At 42.8% G+C, this 24,924-nt stretch overlaps 1 protein-coding gene and 1 long non-coding RNA gene across 2 annotated transcripts in view; one reads left to right on the top strand and one right to left on the bottom strand.

The window, feature by feature from the left end:
• On the top strand, window positions 1–19,508 carry FUCA1 (alpha-L-fucosidase 1). Its single transcript, XM_081574459.1, has 8 exons — window positions 1–433; window positions 7,449–7,583; window positions 9,450–9,587; window positions 12,307–12,412; window positions 15,206–15,406; window positions 16,511–16,695; window positions 18,417–18,516; window positions 18,741–19,508. Exons 1-8 carry the CDS (start codon window positions 33–35, stop codon window positions 18,879–18,881), a joined length of 1,407 nt encoding a protein of 468 aa, XP_081430585.1. The 5' UTR covers window positions 1–32; the 3' UTR covers window positions 18,882–19,508.
• Window positions 12,784–24,924, bottom strand: part of LOC145540262 (uncharacterized) — a 15,834-nt gene continuing 3,693 nt past the window's right edge. The window contains exons 2-3 of the long non-coding RNA XR_014078233.1: window positions 14,389–14,527; window positions 12,784–14,316 (exon numbers count right to left, since the gene is read on the bottom strand). This is a non-coding gene — a long non-coding RNA (uncharacterized LOC145540262). The remainder of the gene's footprint in view (window positions 14,317–14,388; window positions 14,528–24,924) is intronic.

The raw sequence follows: 24,924 nt of genomic DNA on the forward strand, positions 1-24,924 counted from the left end.
GAGGCACCGAGGCAGCTGTGCCGCATCCCGAGATGAGGTCGCGGCTGGTGGGCGCTGGGCTGTTGCTTCTGCTGCAGCTGGTGCTGGTGCTCGGAGCGGTGCGGCCCCGGCGCTGCACCGACCCTCGGCGCTGCACCGACCCTCCGCGCCGCTACACCCCGGACTGGCCCAGTCTGGACTCCCGGCCGCTGCCGGCCTGGTTTGATGAAGCCAAATTTGGGGTGTTCGTGCACTGGGGCGTGTTCTCGGTGCCCGCCTGGGGCAGCGAGTGGTTCTGGTGGCACTGGCAGGGCGAGAAGCTGCCACAGTACGAGAGCTTCATGAAAGAGAACTACCCGCCCAATTTCAGCTACGCCGACTTCGGGCCAAGGTTCACGGCGCGCTTCTTCCACCCCGACAGCTGGGCTGACCTCTTCGAGGCCGCCGGGGCCAAGTGAGTGACGCCGCCGCGGGAGCGGGCGGGGCGCCCCTGCCCGGGCGAGGGCTGACCCTCGAGCGCCGGGAGGGCCTTAGGCTGGTGGGAATCGAGCGGGGTGGGGGCGGGGGGGAAGCGAGGAGACTTGCCGGATCACACAGATGTCCCTGTGACCTCAGATGTCGGGGGTACTCTGTTTTGCCTCCCGACGGATGCAGAATTGTATGTGGCACGCCAGATCTTAAGGTTGAGGATTAGAAGGAAATAAAGGTTTCAGGTTGGTGGTGGACTTGGAAAGCCCTTCATGGGCTTGGAAAGATCTGAATATGGGGGAAGATTGAGCTAGGTAATACCTAAAGCAGTCCCCTGCGGGTCAGCAAGACAATCAAGGTTCCAGGATTTTAAGCCAGAAGTCGGAAGTCTGATCCTAGTTCAACTGTGAACTTGAACAAGGCCTTTTACCTCCCTTCCTCCTCCTTCCATGGCTGTACCCAGGAATTGTGTTCTTCCTTTCAGCTTTGATATGTCCCAGAAGGAAGGAAGTTCTGGTGCCCAGTGTATTTGGGCAACAATATAGACTCTGTGTCATCTGCTCTTCTCAATGCCTTGCACGTACAGGGTGCTCATGAAATTATTTTGAGAACTGTTGCAGCTTGCATGTGAATGGTTCAGAGAACTGAAAGTGTAGAGCTTGGATGAGGGGAGTCAAGGACTCCCAAGGCTGTTGAAGGCTGGGGCCGGTCCTGAAGGAGTCATCCTTGAAGGCAGGATGTTGCAGGTATTAAGTCAAGGAATGGTGACCCTCAGCTTCAAGGATGAGCTTGGCGGCTGAGCGAGCAGTGGTTTGGAGGAGAGGAAGAATGAAGGCAATAGGTTTCCCAGCCTCTGGCTTAGGGCAGTCTTCCGCCGTTATCTTGTCCAGGTTTAGTTTCTCTTGGACTTTAAGTCCTCATGTACTAAAGAGAAATTACAACTGATATTTAGTGTTTGCAATTAAATACATGGGAATATAAGGCTTGACAAACAGAGGAGTTCACTGTCTTTCAGAAGCCTTAGAAATCCATAATTTTCAAATGAAGAAGTTAGAATCTGGGAGACATTCCTTTGTCCAGGACAAGTGCCCTTACCTTGGACAAGATGACTGGCCCCGATAGAGGAAGGGAACTAATGTCCTAGACTCCAAATCCCATGACCCTAGGGTGAAGGTTCTTTCCACCACACCAGAGGTCTGTAACCATGACCAGAGGGATTGGTCCTCTGCCTGTTTTTTTGTAAGTTTCTTGAGAAGGATTTTTACATTTTCAAAAACCTGTTTTTAAAAAGTAGAAGCATGCCACAGAAAGGACTGTGGTCCACAAAGCCTGAAATACTGTCTAGCCCTTAAATTCCTAAGCTCCCCACATCAGCCGGGGATTAAATTATCACGTTGGGCACCAACTGCTTTTCTGCCATAAAAGTAAATGAAATGTTGAGTGATTTGGTTGTTATTTCAACACTTGCCTTTTCTCCCCTTTTTCTTTTGGTCTTTTGTCACCTCTGTAAATGAGAGGCAATTGATATGGGCTCGAGAAACACCTTTCTTTTCTATCATCTGCTCTTTTAGTAGAGGTTTCTTTCTCCTTTAGGACAAAGGGTTGGTTTTTGTTTTTGTTTTTTTAAGTGCTTAACATTAATACACAGAAGGGCTCAAGAACTGGAGAGCCAGTGTATACATATTTTCCCTTCAGTTCAGTTCAGTTGTTCAGTCGTGTCTGATATTTTCCCTTACCTATTCCTTTCTTCCTTCTTTCCTTCCTAGTCTCCTGCTTGTCTGGGAACTGAGGACTGTGGCTTCCTCAAATTTGCTTTCATTCCTGGAACAGTACCCAAAGGATGTTGTGATGAAGCAACTCCCTGGGTATCACTAATACAGTCACTCATACAAGTTCAGTTGACCCTTGAACAACATGAGTTTGAACTTCATGCAAGTTTTTTACAATAAATATATTGGAAAAATTTTTGGAGATTTGTTATAATTTGAAAAGACTCACAGAAATATCAAAAACTAAGAAAAGAGTATGTCACGAATGCATAAAATATATAAATACTAGTTTATTTTACCATTTATGTGTGTCTGCTCAGTCACTCAGTCATGTTTGACTCTTTGTGACCCCATGGACTGTAGCCCGCCAGGCTCCTCTGTCCCTGGAATTTTCTAGGCAGGAATACTGGAGTGGGTTGCCGTTTCCTTCTCCAGGGGATCTTCCCAGTCCAGGGATTGAACCCGCATCTCCTGCATTAGCAGGCGGATTCTTTACCACTGAGCCACCTAGGAAGCCCCACATTTTAATTTACTGCCACAAAATTTACACAAATCTATTATAAAAGTTAAAATTTATCAAAACTTATACTCTTACAGACTATACATGGTGCCATTCCCAGAAATGTAAAGAAATGTAAAGATGCAGTATTAAATCATACATGTGTAGTCACTTCAGTCATGTCTGACTCTGTGGGACCCTGTGGACTCTAGCCCGCCAGGCTCCTCTGTCCATGGGATTTTCTAGGCAAGAATACTGGAGTGGGTTGCCATTTCCTTCTCCATGAGATCTTCCCGACCCAGGGATTGAACCCATGTCTCTTAGGTCTCCTGCATTGGCAGGTGGGTTCTTTACCACTAGCACCACCTGGGAAGCCCATATTAAATCATAAAATGCGTAAAATTAATCACAGTACATACTGTACCACTGTCATAATTTTGTAGCCGCCTCCTATTGGTGCCCTGTTGGTGAACTCAACTGTTGTGTCCACTTAAAACACCAAGTGATGCTAATCTTCACATGAGCATTCATCCCTCTGGTAAATTGCCTATCGCAGTAAAAAGTCATCTCTCATGTTCTCAAGTATTTTTTATCTTGTTTAGTGCAACGTCATAAACCTTGACTAACACCATGGCACCCATACAAAGCTCCCCTAGTGATGGATGCCAGAAGTGCTCCCAAGAAGCGGAGAAAATTAACATTACAAGAGAAAGTTGATTTGCTTGATATGTATTGTAGATTGAGGTCTGTAGCTGCAGTTGCCCACTGCCCTTCCAACATAAATGAATCCAGCATTTAAAAAAAAAAAAAAAAGATGAAGCTGTCATTGCAACTATGCCATAAGGTGTGAAAAACCTTGCACTTCTTGCAAAATATCTTTTTATCTCATATTGAAAATGCAGCTTTGATGTGGGTGCAGGATTGCTATAAGAAAGGCAGACATAAAGACACTAAAATGATTCAAGAAAAAGTGAAGTCGTCACATGACAGCTTAAAGCAAAAGGAAGGTGAAGGATCTAAAGCTGGAGAATTTAATGCCAGCAAAGGATGGTTTGATAATTTTCTAAAGAGAGGTTTGGCTTTTTAAATGTCAAGATAACAGAAGAAGCAGTTACTACCAACCAGGAGATGAGTTCCCAGAGGCCATTGAGAAAATCATTGAGGAGAAAGGATTTCTGCCTATGCAGTTTTTGCTTTTTTTTTTTCCTTTTGTTTTTTGGTGGCCCCAGGGGGCATGCGAGATCTTATTTGGCCAACCAGGGATCGAACCTGTGCCCCCTGCAGTAGAAGTGCAGAGTCTTAACCACTTTACCACTAGGGAAATCCCTGAACAGGTTTTTAACACAGATTAAAGTGGGCCATCCAATGGAGGGGAAATGCCTCCAAGAACATTTATTAGTGAGGAAGAGAAGTAAGCACCAGGATTCAAGGCAGGAAGGGACTGGCTAACTCTACTGTTTGGTGCAAATGCAATCAGGCTTATGATTAGGACTGTCCTTTTCTATAAACCTACTAATCAATGAGCCTTGCAGGGAAAATTTGACACAAACTGCCAGTCTTTTGGTTGTGAAACAAGTAGGCCTGGACAACAAAAACCCTTTTTCTGGATTGGTTCCATCAATGCTTTGTCCCTGAAGTCAGGAAGTACCTTGCCAGTAAGAAACTGTCTTTTAAAGTTCTTTTAATATTGGACAATGCCTTGGCTACCTAGAACCCCAAGAGTTCAACAGCAAAGACATTGAAGTGGTCTACCCCAAACCGAACATCTCTAATTCAACCTGTAGATCTAGGGGTCATAAGGATCTTTTCCTTTTTTAATTAATTGATTGATTGATTTGGTTGTATTGGGTCTTAGTTGTAGCAGATGGGCTCTCCAGCTGTGGCATGCGGGCTTGGTTGCTCTGGGGCATGTGGGATCTTAGTTCCCTGACCAGGGATTGAACCTGCGTCCCCTGCATTGCACAGCAAATTCTTAACCACTGGACCACCAGGGAAATCCCCATGGTGGACTTTAAGGATCTTTAAGGTTCATTACACATGGTACTCAATGGAAAGAATTGTCAACACAATGGAAGAGAACCCCAATATAGATAGCATCATGAAAGTCTGGAAGGATTACACCATTGAAGATGCCATTGTTGTTATAGAAAAAGCCATCAAGCCCAAAACAGTAAATTTCCTGCTGGAGAAAACTGTGTCCAGATGTTATGCATGACTTCACAGGATTTACAACAGAGGCAATTAAGGAAATCATGAAAGAGATGTGGATATGGGAGGGGGGGAAGGCAGGGGAAGTGCAGGGTTTCAGGATATGGATCTTGGAAAAATTCAGGAGCTGGTAGACCTCACGCTTGAGGAAATAACATAAGACAGTTTGATGGAGATAAGTGCTTCTAAACAAGTGCCAGACAATGAGGAAGAAGACGTAGAAGAAGCAGTGCCAGAAAACAGATTGACATTAGACAATCTGGAAGAAGGATTCTGACTATTCAGGACAGCTTTTGACTTCTTTTACCATATTGACCCTTCTATGATATGATGTGAAACTAAAGCAAACCGTGGAAGAAAGATTGGCATCATATTTGTCGTTGTTTTGTCATTAAGTTGTGTCCAACTCTTTTGCAACCCCATGGACTGTAGCCCAGGCTTCTCTGTCCATGGAATTCTCCAGGCAAGAGTACTGGAGTGGGTTGCCATTTCCTTCTCCATGGGATCTTCCCAACCCAGGGGTTGAACTTGCGTCTCCTGCACTGGCAAGCGAGTTCTAACAGTCAGCCAGAAATTTATGAGATGTTTCCATAACGTTACCCTGAATGCCCGCCTCTCCTGCCTCCCAATCCACCTCCTCCTCCTCTTCCACCTCTGCCACCCCTGAGACGGCAAGACCAACCCCTCCACTTCCTCCTCAGGGTATCATCGTGAACCCCTTTATGATGATCCACTTCCACTTAATGAACAGTAAATAATCCTTATGCCATATAGTTAAGAACCTATCTGTTCGTAAGTGTATAAGTGTCTTCATGGGGTCTGAGAAATGAGCGGCAAGAACTGTATGAGACATTTTGTGTCATCATCATTGCCATCACTGTCTAAGTGTTCATCTGTAGAACATCACGTGCAAGACTGGATGGAAGTAAATAGCCAATCCTTACATAAGCATAAAGTAAGCGATACTTAATGTAAAATTAATAATATCTTTCCTTTTTTAAAACTTTGCTTTCAAAGAATTATATTACTATACAGTATGTACCCCCTTCCAGTCCCCTCTCATAATTAAATAACTATGTATCAGACTGTTAGGGAAATTAAAATGCAGGTAGTCTTGTTCAGCCTTCAGAAGCAAGACAGCAGGCCTCTGACTGACTTCTAACCTTGCCTGGACCCTACCTGGACTACATACATGCCTGCCTGTAAGCACACCAGTTGTTACCAGCAAGTCAGGCAGCACCTTGGATAAGAGAGGGTTTTGGAATTTCCTGAGCCCCTGGAGGTCTGGAAAATCTTGTGACTCACAAGGTGAAACAAACAGTATTGTAAAAGTTAAAGGAAAACCAGAGCTGCATGCAAACTGATGATGATATCAGTTTGTGTCCTGGGGTTATAAGCAGGAGCCTCCAAATCTGTAATTTGAAGTCTCATGGTGGGGTGGACCCACTGCCTGGGACCCTCTTCCCAACTGGGACTCCAGATTGCTGTTACTTGGGACTTGCCAGCTCTGTTCAAGTCTGGATATAGGTTGGTGGCCCATTTTGGTGATGTACACACTGTTAATTCTGTTGTTTCTATTTCTTTTAACGACTGTATGTTGTAATTAAGTTAAATAATCTTCTATTAAATATTGAAATTGTTTATTGTGTATGTAACCAGCAGTTTCTTTTGTTAACAAATCCTGCAAACCTAAAACAAAATTAAAACTTTCAGCAAAACTCAACCTATCATCACATTCAAGTGACTTTTTAAAAAATGTAACAATGTTTCCAATCCCATATTTTGCATATGAGTATAATACCGTGTGCCATAAAAATTTTATAATGATTCACTCACTTGTGTATAAGCTAGGCTATCATGAAGCAATCACATTAAATGCACTAGGCTACTATAAAGCAATCATGTTGCTATTTCTTCATTATCAATGAACGAATCATTATAACTACAAATAAATATGAATTGCTTTTTCACATTAGCATTCCAGCTTTGATATTTAGTGTTAGTAATAATTGTAACATCTACAGTGTTTCATATCATGTAAGACAATATTGCTGTAGATACTGACAGATGGTTCATCTTGTAAACAGACAGTGTAAACTTAACGGTATCAATAAATACAGTACATATGCCCAATCTCCAACTAACACAACATTATAAAGCAACTATACTCCAATAAAATAAAAATAAATAAATGCAGTGCAGTTCTATAATTGATTTTCCTTATGATTTTCTTAAAAACATTTTCTCTAGCTTACATTATTGTACAAATATAGTATATAGTACATATAAAATGGGTGTTAATCAACCATTTACGGTATTGGTAAGACTTCCAGTCAAGAGTTACGCTTGGATTTTCTTCTGCACTGGGGTCAGCACCCCTAACCACCACGTTGTTCAAGGGTCAACTGTACATTTCCTGTAGCTGAGTTCTCTCAACCATTTTAAAAGCCTCAGGCGTGCCAGGTAAGTTGGTGCTGGTGGCCCACTGCCCACTTCCTTTGCTCATGTGGTTTCAATGTCCACAGGTATGTAGTCCTGACGACAAAGCATCATGAAGGCTACACAAACTGGCCAAGTCCTGTGTCTTGGAACTGGAACTCTGAGGATGTGGGGCCCCATCGGGATTTGGTTGGTGAGTTGGGAACAGCCGTCCGGGAGAGGTGCGTGTCCACAGTCAGCCACTCCATCATCACTCTTGATCTAACCATCCAGTACCCCATGCCTGCTCTACTCTTCTGCGTTTTCCAAGTTTGCATTTAACCAGTACATGGGAGGGCTCCTGGCCCTGACTTGGCAGTGGTTGAACCTTGGCAGTTTTCATGTGACCAAAAGCGACAGAATCAGAGAAGTTCATGGCCCTCTCTGGTTAGGTGAAGGAGACCCCGCATAGACCACAATACTGCACTTTTGCTCTTCAAAGGATTCTTTCTGGGAAGCCTTCCAACCTAGGGCCTTTTCCAGTGTCTGGTGGAGGCCAGGGTTGTGTCTCATGTTTGAGTCCTCCTTAGCTGTCAACCCAGAGCGTTGTAGGCTTTCATGGACGGTTTGGATGAGTGATAGATCAGGAGAGAGCTGAACAGGGCAGTTAAAGCGACAAAAAGAGAAGCAAGGCATCACTCGTGATTCTAGGTAATATTTTCTAATATCTGCCACTTAAGATGTAACTTCCCAAGATCAAAGAGCTGGGAAGGGGCAGAAGTGGGATTTGAACCCAGGTATTCTGATTTTGGACCCTGTTGTTCTGAGTATATTTGCCTGTAAGGAGGAAAAGTGGTATTTGTGTCATGCCCACTCAGCTCTGTTGTGATTTGGCAAACTTGATGTCCTATTTAGGGGGTAGACCAGCTGACTATTTGTATAAATAAAGTTTGATTGGGATACAGTTGTGTTTATTCACTTATGCATTGTCTCTGGCTACTTTCAAGCTCTAACTGCAGAGTTGGGGTAGAGATGACAAGGCCTACAAAGCCTCACATATTATCTGGTCATTTAAGAAAGCATTTGCTCACTATGTCACCTGTGAAACATTCAGTTTCCCAATACTGTGCTCTGCTAATAGTCCTGCTGTAAAAGTCTGAGACGTTGATTAGATCTGGAATCTAAGAGCCTTGATTTTCACCTTCTCTGTATCTAGTTAGTCCCTGAATCACATGATGAAATTCTTAACTTCAATTCTTTCTGCTTTATCTATGCCATTGCAAATGTTATCTTTACTTCTTGTATTATAGTATTTCCAAAACGCTCACTCTTCTTAATTCACAACAAGTTTTATTGTATGTGAAAAATAGGTAAATTTAACCATATTTTGTTTCAGGTATATTGAGAACTATTAGTAAATTTTATATGAAACAATAAACCTGTATTCATTAATTTCAACTGCACAGAAAATGGTACTAATGATTCTTTCTGAATGATGAGATTTTGGATATTCTTGATATTTGTCTCTATTTTCCAGTATCTCTTCAATATGTATTATGATTAACAGAAAGCATTTTTTAATAGGACTATATGTCATTGAGATAATTGACTTAAAAGACAAGAAAATGGTTTAAATAACATTTTGGTGTTAAGATAATTTATGTATAAAAATAATTTGTTACCTGCTAAGTTGCTTCAGTCGTGTCCGTCTCTTTGTGACCCCATGGACTGTAGCCCGCCTGGCTCCTCTGTCCATGGAATTCTCCAGGCAAGAATACTGGAGTGGGCTGCCTTGCCCTCCTCCAGGGGATCTTCCTGACCCAGGGGTAGAACCTGTTTCTCTTGTCTCCTGCATTGGTAGACAGGTTCTTTACCACTAGCGCCACCAGGGAAACCTAATTTGTTATTTGTATCATCAAAAACAAAGTAAGCCAATCATTTTGCTTAAGTGAATGATAAGAGATAATTTAAGGAACTGGCTGTAGGTCCTGACCCCTGTATGCCCTATGGGTAAATTTCACTGTGATGTAAAAATGCTTGCAACTGATTTTTCTTAAAGTATTTTTTCTTTGTTTAATGACAGTTGCTGTCCTGTTTTTCTGTTTAAGGAACATACGTTATGGACTATATCACTCACTTTTAGAATGGTTCCATCCTCTCTACCTACGTGATAAGAAAAATGGCTTCAAAACACAGTATTTCGTCCATGCAAAAACAATGCCAGAGCTCTATGACCTTGTTAACAGGTACAAAACAGAAATTGTTTTAGCCTTATGACTTTCATCAATGACATCTGAGCTGTTTATACTGTTGAGAGGAAAGGGGTAGGGGTGGGATATGAAAAAACTCTAGAAGCCATCAAAATAATAATAAGTAATCGTTGTGTTAAGACAAAGTGTATTTTTTCTTTTTGCTTTTCAAAACTTCCGTAGTATGGTCATGCTGCCTTTATAAACTGTAACAGAACTGAGGATGGTAGTAAGTCAAAACCTCAGTTACATCCTTCCATACCCTTTCTTTGTCAGAACCTTGGAGAAGGGCAGCATGGTCTAACGGACCCCACAGGAGGTTTGGCATCTGGCAGATTTGTATTTGAATCCTGGCTCTTGTTACCCTCAAGCGTTTTGGGGGCTGTGCCATGCAGCTTGTGAAAAAGCTGGCTTAAAACTCAGCATTCACAAAACTAAGATCATGGCATCTGGTCCCATCACTTCATGGCATATAGATGGGGAAAAAATGGAAACAGTGACAGTCTTTATTTTCTTGGGCTCCAAAATCACTGTGGGTGGTGACTGCAGCCATGAAATTAAAAGACGTTTGCTCCTTGGAAGAAAAACTATGGCACACCTAGACAGCATACGAAAAAGCAGAGACATTACTTTGCCAACAAAAGTCCATCTAGTCAAAGCTATGGTTTTTCCAGTAGCCGCATACAGATGTGAGTTGGATGATAAAAAGACTGAGCACTGAAGAATTGATGCCTTCGAATTGTGGTGCTGGAGAAGACTCTTGAGAGTCCTTTGGACAGCAAGGAGATCCAAACAGTCAATCCTAACGGAAATCAGTCCTGAATATTCATTGGAAGGACTGATGCTGAAGCTCCAGTACTTTGGCCACCTGCTGCAAAGAGCTGACTCTGATGCTGGGAAAGATTGAGGGCAAGAGGAGAAGGGGGCGACAGAGGATGAGATGGTTGGATGGCATCACCAGCCCAATTGACATGAGTTTGAGCAAACTCCAGGAGACAGTGAGGGACAGGGAAGCCTGGCGTGCTGCAGTCCATGGAGCCGTAAAGAGTCAGACATGACTTAGCCACTGAACAACAACGACAACAACAGTGCAGCTTGTGGGATCTTAGTTCCGTGACCAGGGATCAAGGGATCAGACCCAGGCCTTCAGCAGTGAGAGCGCAGAGTCCTAACCACTGGGCCACCAGGGAACTCCCTTACAAGCCTTAAACAGGTTACTCGTCTGAGCCTCAGACCCTCACTCTGTAAAGTGATAATAATGCCTTCTAAGTAGGGCTCAGCATAATATATGAAGTTTCTATCACTATGCCTGGTACAGAAAAATAGTGGCGTTATTATTCTTGAAGTGAAGTGAAGTTGCTCAGTCGTGTCCGACTCTTTGCGACCCCATGGACTGTAGACTACCAGGCTCCTCCGTCCGTGGGATTTTCCAGGCAAGAGTACTGGAGTGGGCTGCCATTTCCTTCTCCAGGGGATCTTCCCAACCCAGGGATTGAACCCGGGTCTCCCGCACTGCAGACAGATGCTTTATCATTTGAGCCACCAGGGAAGCGTTATTATTCTTAATTACCCTTAAAAACGATGACTTTCATTTTGGGGTTCGTCACTGGTCTTCACCATGTTTTATTCTGCATTTGCTCTTCTTGCTCCTGGGGGCTCTCAGGAGGATGGTGAACCTTTAAAGATTACGAGGCAGCCGTCTGTGCTTGGACGCTCACTGTAGACCAAAAGACGCAAACACTCCTTGCATCCAGATGACTGCTGTTAGGAAACAATGCAGTTGCAAGAAGCCACCCAGCACGATCGTCAAGTCAGAAATCCAGTTCTTTTTTCTTACTGACTGTACAACCTCGAACAAGCTATTTAATCTTTCTGTAGCTCAGTTTCTTTATCTGTTTATACATCACAGGGTGTTGTGAGAATGAATGAGGTTAACGAGTATCAAGTGCCTAGTACAGTTTTTCGTACACAGTAAAACACACACCATCTGTGTTTCTCTCGCCTCTTAGGCAGCCTTTTTCCTGGACTCAACCTGCTGACCTAAGTGTTTACAGAGTACTGCGGAGGATTAGCTAATAGGCAGCTTTACATATGAGTTCCAGCTCCTATTACTTACCAGCTTTGCACCTAAAACAAAGTTACTGAGCATTACATTCTTGCTTTCTAAAGTGGAACTAATACTGCTTACCTGAGAGGTATAAATACACACACTCATAGGGCTCAGAGTAGTAATATGTGAAAGATGCAACTGTGGCTCAAGTGAATTCCATAGATTTTTATTATCAAAGCTCTGGGTAGTTGTCCCCAAAAAGGCATTTGATGGAACAGTTCGAGCTTTTAACATATCTTAAAAGCAGAAACAGTAATCCTATAGTTCTGGAGTACCACTCTTTTCATTGGAATTAGTTTCTGGAAGGAAATCAAATTGTATACACACTGATTACAACTCTACTTTTTAATTTAAGACATTTAAAAAAAAGATCGGGAAAAAATATACCAAAATGCTGTGTATTAAACTGTGGTTGTGTTGCCTCAGGGGGGTGTGTGTGTGTGTGTGGTCATTTTCATCTCTTTAGTTTTCCATTTTCTCTGCACCGTGGTACTTTCAAAATAGGAGGAAATTAATTTTTAAACATGTGTGGCAAAGATAGATCTGTCAGACTTGACTGTGACTGGATTCAGATGATAAACTTTGTTGTAATTGTGTGTCTCTCAGGTATAAACCTGACTTGATTTGGTCTGATGGAGAGTGGGAATGTCCTGATACTTATTGGAACTCGACAGATTTTCTTGCTTGGCTCTACAACGATAGCCCAGTTAAGGTACATGATTATATGACTTCTCTCTTATTTATCTGTTATGATCAAACACAATGTGAGGAGCCAAGATCTGGAGTAATAACTGTAATGACAACAGTGACAATAATAAATACTAGTCTCAGGACTTCCCTGGGGATCCAGTGGTTAAGACTGCCTTCACCTTCCAATGCAAGGGGTCCAGGTATGATCCCTGATCGGAGAGCTAAGATTCCACATGTCTTGAAGCTAAAGAGCCAACACATAAAACCAGAAACAATATTGTAACAAATTCAATAAGGACCTTAAGTGTAAGTAAATAAATAAATAGCAATATTGATATGGGTGTGGTAGGGATGAGGGAACTTAATGGATGTTTAAGTTTTCTCCTTTAATTCTTTTTTTTTTTCCCTTTCCTTTTTCTTTCTTTAAGCTGTTTTCCTTTAAGCTTTCTTTTTCTCCTTTAATTCTTGATTTTTACAAGATAGTTTTCAAGCTTCTTAAATTTAAGTAGTAGGATAGAAATAGTATAAAGAAGCCCCAGACCACTGTAGAGAAAATAAACTGTTAAGCAAACAGACATTGTAAATAAGAAAACCACCCAGAAAATTAATATATAAAACTTATTAAATGATAGGAATAAAATGTGAATATCTATGACCTCAGCTACTCTATGTTGATTGTGTAGTTTACCTCATATAGGGAAATTTCTTTTCCCTGAGATCCAAATTCTAAGGAATTTGGAAGGAAACTTCGCCTACCTTGTCCTCTCCCTCATAACCAACCTATTGCACTGCACAATAGCTGCCTGTTTATAGTTTCACACTTCAAGACACAAAGTAGCAGAAGTCTTAATGTTCACTCTAGAAAATTTCAAAAATTTTACAGATTCTAGCTTTGTTGTAAATTTTAAAGAAAAAAATCTAAGATCAGTTTGAACTGAGCTATCTGGGTAGGTTCATAAACCTCTTAGGATGTCACTGGCTAAATATTACTAAATTCAGAAAGAGGGAAGAAAGATCCTATGTGACTGCTGCTGCTACTAAGTCGCTTCAGTCGTGTCCAACTCTGTGCGACCCCACAGACGGCAGCCCACCAGGCTCTGCCGTCCGTGGGATTCTCCAGGCAAGAACACTGGAGTGGGTTGCCATTTCCTTCTCCAATGCATGAAAGTGAAAAGTGAAAGCGAAGTCGCTCAGTCGTGTCTGATTCCTCGCGACCCCATGGACTGCAGCCCACCAGGCCCCTTCGCCCATGGGATTTTCCAGGCAAGAGTACTGGAGTGGGTTGCCACCGCCTTCTCCTCCTATGTGACAAATGGAAGCAAATTCAGGTTGGTTTTTGGGAACTTTCGGGCCACGTGGGGACCTCTAGTGGTGAGGTCTGGTGGTTCTTCCCCGATGGTTCCCCGGCTGGGGCGGCTTAGATGTGGATCCTCGGGTGGGACACCGCAGACCCTGTTCTACCCACTCTTGTTCTGAGTGCTTTCTCACGCGTTAGGAAAGAGGGTTGTCATATATTCATGTTAGGAAATGACTTTTAGGAGAAGTAGACCCTGATCTTTACCCCTCTGCTGTCTGTAATTGCCACTCCCAAGCTCTCTGCAGGTCTTCTCTGGGAAGCCACACCGTCCCCACCACCCTATCCAGAATCGCAGCATGCCCCCGTCAACGCTATCTGTCTTTCCTTGCCTTATCTTTCTCTTAACCACTTACCTGGCCCAACATATTTCAGATATCATTTACCTCGTTACTGTCTGTCTTCCTCACTGAAGCATCACCTTTGTGAGGGCAAGAATTTGGGTCTCTTCACTCCTGTGTCCCCAACTCCAGGAACAGTCCAGTTAGACACAGAGTAAGCCCTGGTGGGATGTAAACTAAATCTGGCTCCTGGCAATTTATATTCTTTCCTGGAAGAAGCAAGAAATACTCCTGAACTGGTGTTTAGGTGAATTCCCTAACTCTGATGTGATGTCACATCATAATTGTCCACATATATGTCACCTCAGCTAGTCGCTGCTGGATCTCTGAGGGCAAGAACTGTGACTTCTTTACTCTGGATACCCCAGTGTGAGCCTCACAGTTGTATTAAACGTTGACATTAAGTGATTCCCTGTAAAGATTTCTCCAAGTTCAGCAAAACCTTGAGGGAAGGAAAAGAATGTTTGATTACTGACTTTGCCTTACTTAGGTAAAGAAAGTCAGGGTTATATAGTGAAAAGCATCCTGGGCTGGGTTCAAGTAGTCCCAGCTTTCAGAAACTCTGCCTGGGAATGTGATCTCGGGCAGGTCTCCTCTTCTGCATTTCTCTTCTGATAGAATAAGTGGTTTACTAGATAATCTAAAAGGTCCCTTCCAGTTCTGACATTACATATTGCTAGACTGGGGTTACCTGCAAATAATATTTGGAGTTGGATATTTCTTTGTTGTGAAGGGACAGTTCTCTGTGTTGTAAGATGTTTATTATTTATTTATTTTTTTGCCCACACCATGCGACCATGCGGGATCTTAGTTCCCAGACCAGGGACTAAACCCCCACCCCTGGCAGTGGAAGCAGGGATTCTTAACCACTGGACGGCCAGGGGATTCCCTTGTAATGTGTTTAGAAGAATCCTTGGTCTCCGCTCACCAGAAAGCAGTAGCACCACCCCGAGTTGTGACCACCAAAAACCGTCTCTAGATTTTGCCCTTTAAGTCTCCTCCAGTTGAGAACCACTGCGCTCAACTGAGTCTGCTCCTTGCTTCCAAACAGGCGCCTAATTTATCAAACTGAGTTAGATAGTTTTACCCCTGATGACCTCAGTACTCCTTCCTCCTTTAGGATGAAGTCGTAGTAAATGACCGATGGGGTCAGAACTGTTCCTGTCACCATGGAGGATACTACAACTGTAAAGATAAATTCCAGCCAGAGACTTTGCCAAATCACAAGTGGGAGATGTGCACCTCCATAGACCAGCGGTCCTGGGGCTACCGTCGAGACATGGAGATGGCTGACATTGCAAGCGAATCCACAATCATTTCGGTAAGAGGTAGTTATTTGTTAACTGCAGTCCCAGGCTGCCTTCTGACTAAGAGTGGTGGAAGCGCTCCAGATAGACATATGGGCCATGAGAACCCGTTCGGGTTATTGAACAGACTCATGACCCTTGTCCTAAGGAGACAGGTCTAATTAAAGAAGAGTTCTGTACAGAGGTTGTTCTCTCCAGGATTATTTTCAGATTGACAGTGGGCTGTTTCAATTTCTGGCAACCATAAAGGAATAATTCAGTAGATTCGGGGATTTTCCCTAACCATAAAAATGTTCCTGAACATAATATGGATTAATGCTTACAGGGTTGATGAAAAGGCAAGTTATGTAGTATCACAACTATATAGAATTAACTGCACAAGAAAAAGACCAGAAGGAAACAACAAAAGTTAATGGTGTGGTGTCTTTGGGGTACTCTAACTAAACCTCCTTTTTAAACTTTTCTGTATGTAGCCTTAATTTTTCTGGACTGCCTTGAAGTGCTACTATATGGGGTCACAGTAAACACACACACACATACGCATCCCACCCCAGAAATCTTAAAGACTGTATCTCTTTACAGCATGTTTTCCTGAAGGGGCAACATACACATTTATATAGCCCAGGGTATCCTGAAATTCATCAGATCTCTTCCACACCTCCTTACCCGCCCCACCCCGAGTCTCCATAGCACCTGCTCTAAATCTCTCATCTCTAATCTCTGTATTCTGTCTGGCTGGCTCCACAGAATCCTTTCAAGGCCAATGCTTTGTTTTCAGCTCCCTGGCTGACACTCTGTGCTTCTGATAATATGACACTTCCCTCTGCATATGACACCATGGCAGGTGCTGGCTCACGCATAAGAGCCCATGATCACTCCCTGGAATTCGAGTTAATATACCTCTCAACCTTGTAGCAGAATTTTTCAATTTTCTCGTGTAAGCCTATACTGCTATGAAAATGACAAAAATATATTGTCTTTTCCAAAAGATAGAGGATATTCACAAAACACAGGGAAAACAGCCTAGATTCTTCTTCTTCCCTTCATCTGTGTATTTTAAGCATTCGCCCAAGCTTGGCATTCAGAGCTGGGATTTCCTTGTTTTCTGCTCCCACCAGGAACTGGTTCAGACAGTAAGTTTAGGAGGCAACTATCTTCTCAACATCGGACCAACCAAAGATGGACTGATTGTTCCCATCTTCCAAGAAAGGCTACTTGCTGTTGGAAAGTGGCTGAGCATCAATGGAGAGGCTATCTATGCCTCCAGACCATGGAGAGTACAATCTGAGAAGAACTCTGTATGGTGAGTCTAGTCTTCTGTTACAGGTAGGAACAGGGGTGGCCCATCCTGAGCTGGCAACCCCTTGGGTCCACAGTGGTACAAGCCAGGCTTGGGACTCACCTGGAGGAAACACAAAAGCTGTTCTGTGATATTAAATGTGTGCCCAGGTTTATGTTTTAGGCCCCAGGGTATCTTTGACTAGTGAGGGAGGTGGTAGGCTTGGTGAAGAAAGAAGGAACTACAAGTATCAGTCAGTTTGCTCAACTCCTAAAAACAGTCATAGCTAATATCTGTACAGAACCCACATGTGCTAGACTCCATCCTAAATTCTTTCCCCTCATTTAGTCCCCGCAACAATCTCACTGAGTGGATAATGTCACTATCCCCAGGTTACCAGGAGAAAGCAGGTTCAGGGCAGTAATCACTGGCCCAGAATTACAAAGCTACTAAGCGAAGAAGGCATGATTCATACTTGGAATTGTGGATCTAGTTATTTGATCTCAGGCTTCAGTTTCTTTTTTATTTTCAACTGCAAAATGGGGTGATGATACCTAACTTCCTAGAGTGTGTGGATTAAATAAGCTAACGTATGTAAAGTACCTGGCAGAGTGCCAGGTACATACTAACTGCTCAATGAAAGACCTCTGCAAATGTTGTAACGCAGAGCTGGGGGCTTTGCATCAGGGGAAACACGTTCACGGTTCTGTTTTGGATGAATTTATATTTAGTGATTTTTCACCCTCTTCTATAAGCATGGGCTTCTCTGGTGGCTCAGACGGTAAAGAATCTGCCCACATTGAGGGAGAACCAGGTTTGATCCCTGGGTTGGGAAGATCCCCTGGAGAAGGGAATGGCCACCCACTCAAGTATTCTTGCCTGAAGAATTCTGTAGACAGAGGAGCTGGGTGGGCTACAGTCCATGGGGTCGCAAAGAGTTGGACAGATAAGTGACTAACACTTTCACTTTCTCTAAGCATGGTAAAATCTCAGAACAACAGATTTGCCTTGGAAATTTCCCTGGCGGTCCAGTGGATAGAAGTCGACACTTTCACTGCCATGGGCCTTGGTTTGATCCCTGATCGGGGAACTAAAGATCCCAAAACCCACATGGGATGACCAAAAATTTTAAATTTTAAAAAGGAACTCAAATTTGTCTTCATTGCACATCTTGCCCTTGTTATACCCTCAGATGTTTTCATATGGATTTAAAGTTGAAGAAAGATACAAATAATGAGGAAGATGGCTTCAGTATGTGTCACTAGTATTAAGAGTTAAAAAAATGTTTTAAGAAAACTTAGAACCCCATACAGAGGGGAAAGGGAAGATACCACCCAGAAAGAGTCTTGCAGGGCTGCATTATTCCCACAGAGCTTAACCATGAGTGCTGTGTTTAGTTGCTCAGTCATGTCTGGCTCTGCGACCCCATGGACTACAGCCCGCTAGGCTCCTCTGTCCATGGGATTCTCCAGACAAGAATACTGGAGTGGGTTGCCATGCTCTCCTCCAGGGGATCTTCCCAACCCAGGGATCAAACCCAGGTCTCCTGCCTTGCAGGTGGATTCTTTACTGTCTCAGCCATCAGGGAAGCTCAAACCTTAATTGGTATCAAGTTATTTGCTTGCTAGTAGCAGTGACAGACCGAAGGTCTTGGAATTGGTAGATAATTGAAAGGGGAATGTATAAGGTCATGTGGCAGGATGATAAGTCAGGCATCTTTAACAACGATGTTTCTTTTTTCCCAGGTATACCTCTAAAGGATTAGCTGTTTATGCCATTTTACTGCACTGGCCAGAAGATGGAATCTTAAGCCTTATATCCCCCATAACTACTTCAACCACAGAGGTAAAGAGCCTCCATCAGTCCTGTCGGAGATGTAACTCTTTGTAAAGGAATTGGCGGGCCTTCTCTAATCCTGCCTTCCTTCCCCAGATTTCTCCTGTTTTCATTTCCCTTCTGGGCTGTCTTCCCTGCCCTGGCCCAGCGTAGTTGTTTGCCACCATATTCAGGCCATATTCTGTGCTCATCAGTGCATTCGTGTTTTTCCCATTCCCTTTTGCCTTCTGCAGGTAACAATGCTGGGAATCCAAAACGATCTGAAGTGGTCCCCAAATCCAGGTAAAGGTCTCCTCGTGTTCCTGACCCAGTTACCACCCTCTGCCCTTCCAACTGAGTTTGCTTGGACCATAAAGCTGACAGGAGTGAAGTGATCATTGGAGTTCACAAAGAAACGGACACCGCCTGCACTTTGATTCTCCTCTTATATTGCCATCATTATAATAAACGACTCTTCTCTACTCAGACATCTCTTTTCCAACACATTTTAATAAATGGAACGGATTACGTTACACTGAAGTCTCACAGGATCAAAGCTCTGAGATCCAGTGCTAGCATCTCTCTCTCTGATCAATAGAAGAGACTGAACAGTTAAGCTCATCCATTCCTAACACTGGGAATTATCTGCAATGGAAACTTCCCTCTATCCTCCGTTTCATAACCTGATTGCTTATTCAAATGACTTCAAGAATAAGCCAGGTCGTCCCATTGCCTATGGGAGGTGCTGAAAAGGATTTGGCAGACTCCACTATATGCTATTTATTTAGCATCAGCTGTCACCAGCTACCCCCATCTGCCCCCAAGAGCAGGAGAGCCTCGATGGGAAGGAAAATGCTTCCGAGGCTGCTAATAGTCAGCTTTTTAAAGTTTCCAAAGCAAAGTAAGAGCTCTGACATTCAGTCTGTTTACAGGGATTCTATGAAGAAAATGAATGTGATTCTGCCTTGCTTTAATACAGTCAAATAAATAAATTTATATGTTAAATCATTTTCTACTAAAAAGCACGTTGTAGCTTTCTTCTTCCAGTTTCTATATGGACTGCTTATAGCCTTATGTTTCTATTTAAAAAGAAAACAGAAAAGTAGAAGGCGGGTACCTGCCTAGTTTCCTTAATGCAGAGCAAAGAAAGTAATCCCTTTGGTTCTTCTGTTCCTCACTTCTAGTCCCATTCTTTTGAGTTGACCAAGTGGAATCAGTGGTAAAGAACCCACCTGCCAATGCAGGAGACATAAGAGACGCAGGTGTGACCGTGGGTTGGGAAGATGCCCTGGAGAAGGGATTGGCTACCCACTCCAGTATTCTTGGACTTCCCTAGTGACTCAGATGGTAAAGAATCCGGCTGCAATGCGGGAGACCTAGCCTTGAATCCTGAGTTGGAAAGATCCTCTGGAGGAGGGCATGGCAACCCACTCCAGTATTCTTGTCCAAAGAATCCCATGGACAGAGGAGCCTGCGGGCTATAGTCCATGGAGTTGCAAAGAGTCAGACACGAGTGAACGACTAAAGACAGCACAGCACTTAATGCGTGCACGCATCCACTCAGTCTCTTTAATTGTTATAGATCTAATAAAGTTTTCTATCTTTTTTATTTACAAGATGTATTTGGAAATCCTTAGCCTATGTTTACAGAAAAAAATCTTTTTTCTCAAGCATATATGAAACATTTACAGATGTGAATACCAAAGAAGCAGTATCATAAGGATTATATCATATGTCTGTAACATAATTAAACGACCATAAAAACTTGAAGGAAAAACTAATCTGTTTAGAAATTTTAAAACACTTTTAAATACTTATTGATCAAAGAAGGCACAAGAAAGTTAGAAAGCACTTGGAATAATAATGAAAATGCTGTGCAATGAAAGCTGTGAAATGTAGCTTTTAAGAAAAATTGCTTTAGAGAGGGTTCCAGGAAGATGGCAACAAGGAAGCACCAAGAATCTATTTCCTCACCTAGAAAACAATTGCACTGGCAGAATCTGTCTGATGTAACTATTTTGAAACTCTGGAGGCTACTGAAGGCTTGCAACTTCCAGAGGAGTACCTGGATGGTAAATTATGGTTAATTCTGGTCAGTTTCAGCTACCCATCCCTCATCCCTAACCATAGAGTACACAGCTGTGTGTGTGTTCCTGGAACAACTTGCATATGGTCTATGAGATCAAGGTGGGCAAAAGGAGTCTGTCATCCAAATATCAGGGATTTGTGCTCTTTTTTAGGGGCGGGGGGCACGGGAATTTGTGCTCTCGACTGCCTCTTTTGATCACAGAGGTACAGGCGAGAGGTGGGCAAACCATTGTTGTACCTTCCTCATTGTTGCAAACCCCTCCTGCAATAGCTAAAGTAACTTACAGTGGACTTAAAGGGCTGGTGCTCATTCCCCACCCCCAGTTTCATTTTTCCCCCTTCTGGGAGCTAGACATTAAAGGTTAAGAAATCCAACAACTGCTTATATGGGAGATATGAGAAAGTAACCATGTCTGCCCAGGGAAAGAGTCAGGAAAGGTCTGAGAAGACCTTTAGTTTACACCTTTGACTTATCATTGGCACAGAGACAAACTACAACAATCAAAAAGGGGAAAAAAGCAATGAACAAAAACAGTAACAACAACAAAATAGCAAACCCTGGGGAAGGAGGAGAATCAGGATTTCCAGAGTTGCCACATTATTAGATTCAAATGTCCAGTTTTCAACAACAACAAAAATCACAAGACGTACAAAGAAACATGAACGTATGACCCATTCAAAAGAAAATAGTAAATCAACAGAAAACTTCTGGAAAAGACCTGATGGCAGATATATCAGACAAAGACTTAAAAAGAACTGTTTTTAAAATGCTCAAATAACTAAAGGAAAATGCAGAGAATGTAAAGAAAATGATGTATGTGTGAAATTAATATATCAATAAAGAGAAAGCTTAACAATAAAAGTTCTGGGGCTGAAAAGTACAATACCGAAATGAAAATTTCACTAAAGGAATTCAAGGGCAGATTTGATCAGGCAGAAGAAAGAACAGCAATAGGACAGTGGAAATTATTGAGTCTGAGGAACAGAAACAAAAGAGAGAGAAAAAAAAATACCACATATTTGGCCATGAATTAGTGTCAGTAGATTTTTTAAATACATATTTTTCAGAACACCTTCTATGACCACAACTCAATGAAGTTGTGGAGCTGCCCAGGTGGCTCAGTGGTAAAGAATCTGTCTGCCAGTGCAGGAGCCACAGGAGACGTGGGTTCGGTCCCTGGGAGGGAAAGATCCCCTGGAGGAGGAAATGGCAACCAACCCCAGTATTCTTGCCTGGAATGCCCCTCCACGGGCAGAGGAGCCTGGTGGGCCACAGCCCACGGGGTCGAAAACAGTCGGACACAACGGAGCAACTAAGCACACACGCAAATGAAGTTAGACATCAGTAACGGGAAAACCTGGAAAGTCCACAAACTGTGGAAATTCATGCACTCAAACAATGCGACTCTCAGAGAAATCACAAAGAAAATTAGAAAATACTTAGACGTGAATGAAAACAAAAACACAACTTATGGAACAGCAAAACTTACCGGACCCAGCAGAAGCAGTGCTGAGTAGGAAATTTATTGGTATAAACACATTCCCAAAAAAGAAGAAGAAAGATTTCAAATCAACAACGTAACTCTAGAACGTAAGGAACTAGAAAAATAACTAACACCAGTTAGCAGAAAGAAGGAAACAATAAAGATAAGAGATAAACAAAATTAAAAAATATGAAAACAATAGAGAAAATCAACAAAACCAAAAATTGATTCTTTTTTAAAAAAATCGAAATAACGAGCTTATAGCTAAATGTACTAATAAATAGTGAAGACTCAAATTACTAAAATTAGAAATGAAAATGGGGCCATTACTACCAATTCTACAGAAGAATTATGAGAAAGAACTATGAACAACTGTAGCCAGCAAATAGGATAACCTAGATGCATGTGGACAAATTCCTAGAAACACGAAATCTACCAAAACTAAATAGTGAAGAAATAGAAAAATATGAATACCATATGAACCTCTTGTTAATATTCAGTGTTGTTTGGGTTGGAAGGTCCTAATAGATGCAATAGAACAAGTTAAAAAAAAAAACAGATCTAAGAATCAGAAAAAGTGAAACCACACAGTCATTGTTCTTGGGTGATGTGACTGTTCACATAGCAAAGTTCAAAGAATATATATAAATAAATCATTAGAATTAGGTAAATTCCCTGGTTGTCCAGTGGTTAGGACTTGTTGCCTTCACTGCCAGGACCCAGGTTCTACCCCTGATAGGGGAACTAAGATCCCACAAGCTGTGGGATGTGGCCTAAAAAAAGTTATTAGAATTAGTAAGATACTTTAGTCGATCATTGGATCCATCAGTAAAAAGCAATTGCACATCTACAGTACAAAAACTAGAGAACAATGAAAAATATCTGTTTACCTTAATAAAGTATTACCTAAAACAAAATTAACGAAAGTTGTGCAAGAGACTCAATGGCTGAAGCTCCAACTTTGGCCTCTTAAGTTTTCAACCACGATTTCCCCCGGAAGACGATGGAGGGGCAACGAGATGGCTCCAGGCAGCCCCTGGGACCTTTTGGACTCTGGCACCACAGTCTCCCTGACTGTATGGAAGGTCCCCAGTAAACCATGATGGGAGGATATGAGAACAGATCCAACTCCTAGGAAAGTCACGGCCACAGGTGTGTCCTCAACTTGTAAATTTTCCAGTAGCTACAGAACGTCTGGAATGCTTGGGGGACCATGATTCCAGGATGATTCTAATGACGATGAATAGATCCAAATTCTTAAAAATTTCATCCCTAAGAAGGGTTCCAACTCTGTCTTCAGGACTGCATGCAATGTGATGAGTAAATCCGAGATGTTAGACTTGATTCCAGGATAGTTCCAATGGAGACCAAAAGATCCAACTCCACACAAACTTGAGTGCCAGACTATGTCTCCAACTCTAGGTCACATCTCCCCCTCACATCCCCCCTCTTTTTTTTTAATATGCTCTGGATCTTAATTGCAGCATGCAGGATCTTTTTTTTTCTTTTCTTTTTATTGCAGCATATGGGATCTTTACAGCATGTGGTATACAGTTCCCTGACCAGGAATCAAACCAGGCCCCCTGCATTGGGAACTTGGGGTCTTAGCCACTGGACCACCAGGGAAGTCCCTAGGTCAATCTTAAAGTCTGGAGTAAATCCACGCTGTAGGACAGGATTCCAGATTTCAGAATGGTTACAACGGAGATTAGTAGATCCGACTTCTTACAAAATAGAGATCTGAGGTATGCTGTTTCCTTTCAGTGGAAGAGCTCAGGAGAGTGTCACAGGCCAGGATGGTTTGCTGTGCAGCCACGTGGATGGATCCGCTTACAAAATGGAGCCTCAAGGTGTGTTCCCAACTCTTAAACCTCACAGATGGTGTCAGATGTCCTCAATAAGCCCACTATGGAGGGTCTTTCTCAGTGGAGAGGAGTAAGTTGAACTCTTTGGGTCTGTCTTCAATTCAAACATCTCGAATAATTCAGCTCTGAGATTACCAGGCCAGGCCAGGACAGTTTGCAGCGAAGAATGAATTGAACCCCTTACAAAACTGTGGCCCAAGGCATGTCTGGAGGCCAGTTCCTTTGGGAGGCCAGTTTCTCCCATCTGCCGTCTAGTCCTAAACTGACAAATTATTTTTTCACTGTGTTTATTTTAGAAAGCTGATAAAAGTGACTCCCATAGCCTGTTAATGGGCTGGGAATATTCTGATGGTAGGTGATCCTGCCATGGTGGCCACCAAGGGACATGTGGTGCAGCTGGTCAAGGAACTAAGATCCCACATGCTGCACAATCAAAAATAATAAATATTTTATATAAGTGGAAGCATACAATATTTGTCCTTTGGTGTCTGATTTGTATCACTTAGCATAATATTTACAAAATTTATCCACGTTGCAGCATGTATCAAAATTTTATTCCTTTTTAAGTTTGAATAACCTAGATGGTAAAGAATCCGCCTGCAATATGGGAGACCTGGGTTCAATCCCTAGGTTGGGAAGATCCCCTGGAGGAGGGCATGGCAACCCACTCCAGTATTCTTGCCCGGAGAATCCTCATGGACAGAGGAGCCTGGCGGGCTACAGTCCATGGGGTTGCAAAGGGTCGGACATGACTGAGCGATTGAGCACAGCCGAGAGAACATTCTATTAGGGCTTCCCAGGTGGCTCAGTGGTAGAGAACCCGCCTGCCAATGCTGCAGACGGAAGAGACGCAGTTTGATCCCTGGGTTGGGAAGATCCCCTGGAGGAGGGCATGGCAACCCTCTCCAGTATTCTTGTCTGAAGAATCCCACGGACAGGGGAACCTGGCAGTCTACAGTCCACGGGGTCGCAAAGAGTCAGACGCGACTGAAGCTACTTAG

This window comes from Giraffa tippelskirchi, chromosome 3, assembly GCF_054371585.1.
Source record: "Giraffa tippelskirchi isolate mGirTip1 chromosome 3, T2T-mGirTip1v1.2.pri, whole genome shotgun sequence".
NCBI lineage: Eukaryota > Metazoa > Chordata > Mammalia > Artiodactyla > Giraffidae > Giraffa > Giraffa tippelskirchi.

What these genes read in the sequence shown, in the direction of transcription:
- FUCA1 (XM_081574459.1), top strand. Translation starts at nt 33, where the DNA reads ATGAGGTCGCGGCTGGTGGGCGCTGGGCTGTTGCTTCTGCTGCAGCTG. An exon ending in GGAACAGCCGTCCGGGAGAG is followed by an intron (nt 7,584 to 9,449) that starts GTGCGTGTCCAC and finishes TTTCTGTTTAAG; the next exon opens with GAACATACGTTATGGACTAT. An exon ending in TAACTACTTCAACCACAGAG is followed by an intron (nt 18,517 to 18,740) that starts GTAAAGAGCCTC and finishes TGCCTTCTGCAG; the next exon opens with GTAACAATGCTGGGAATCCA.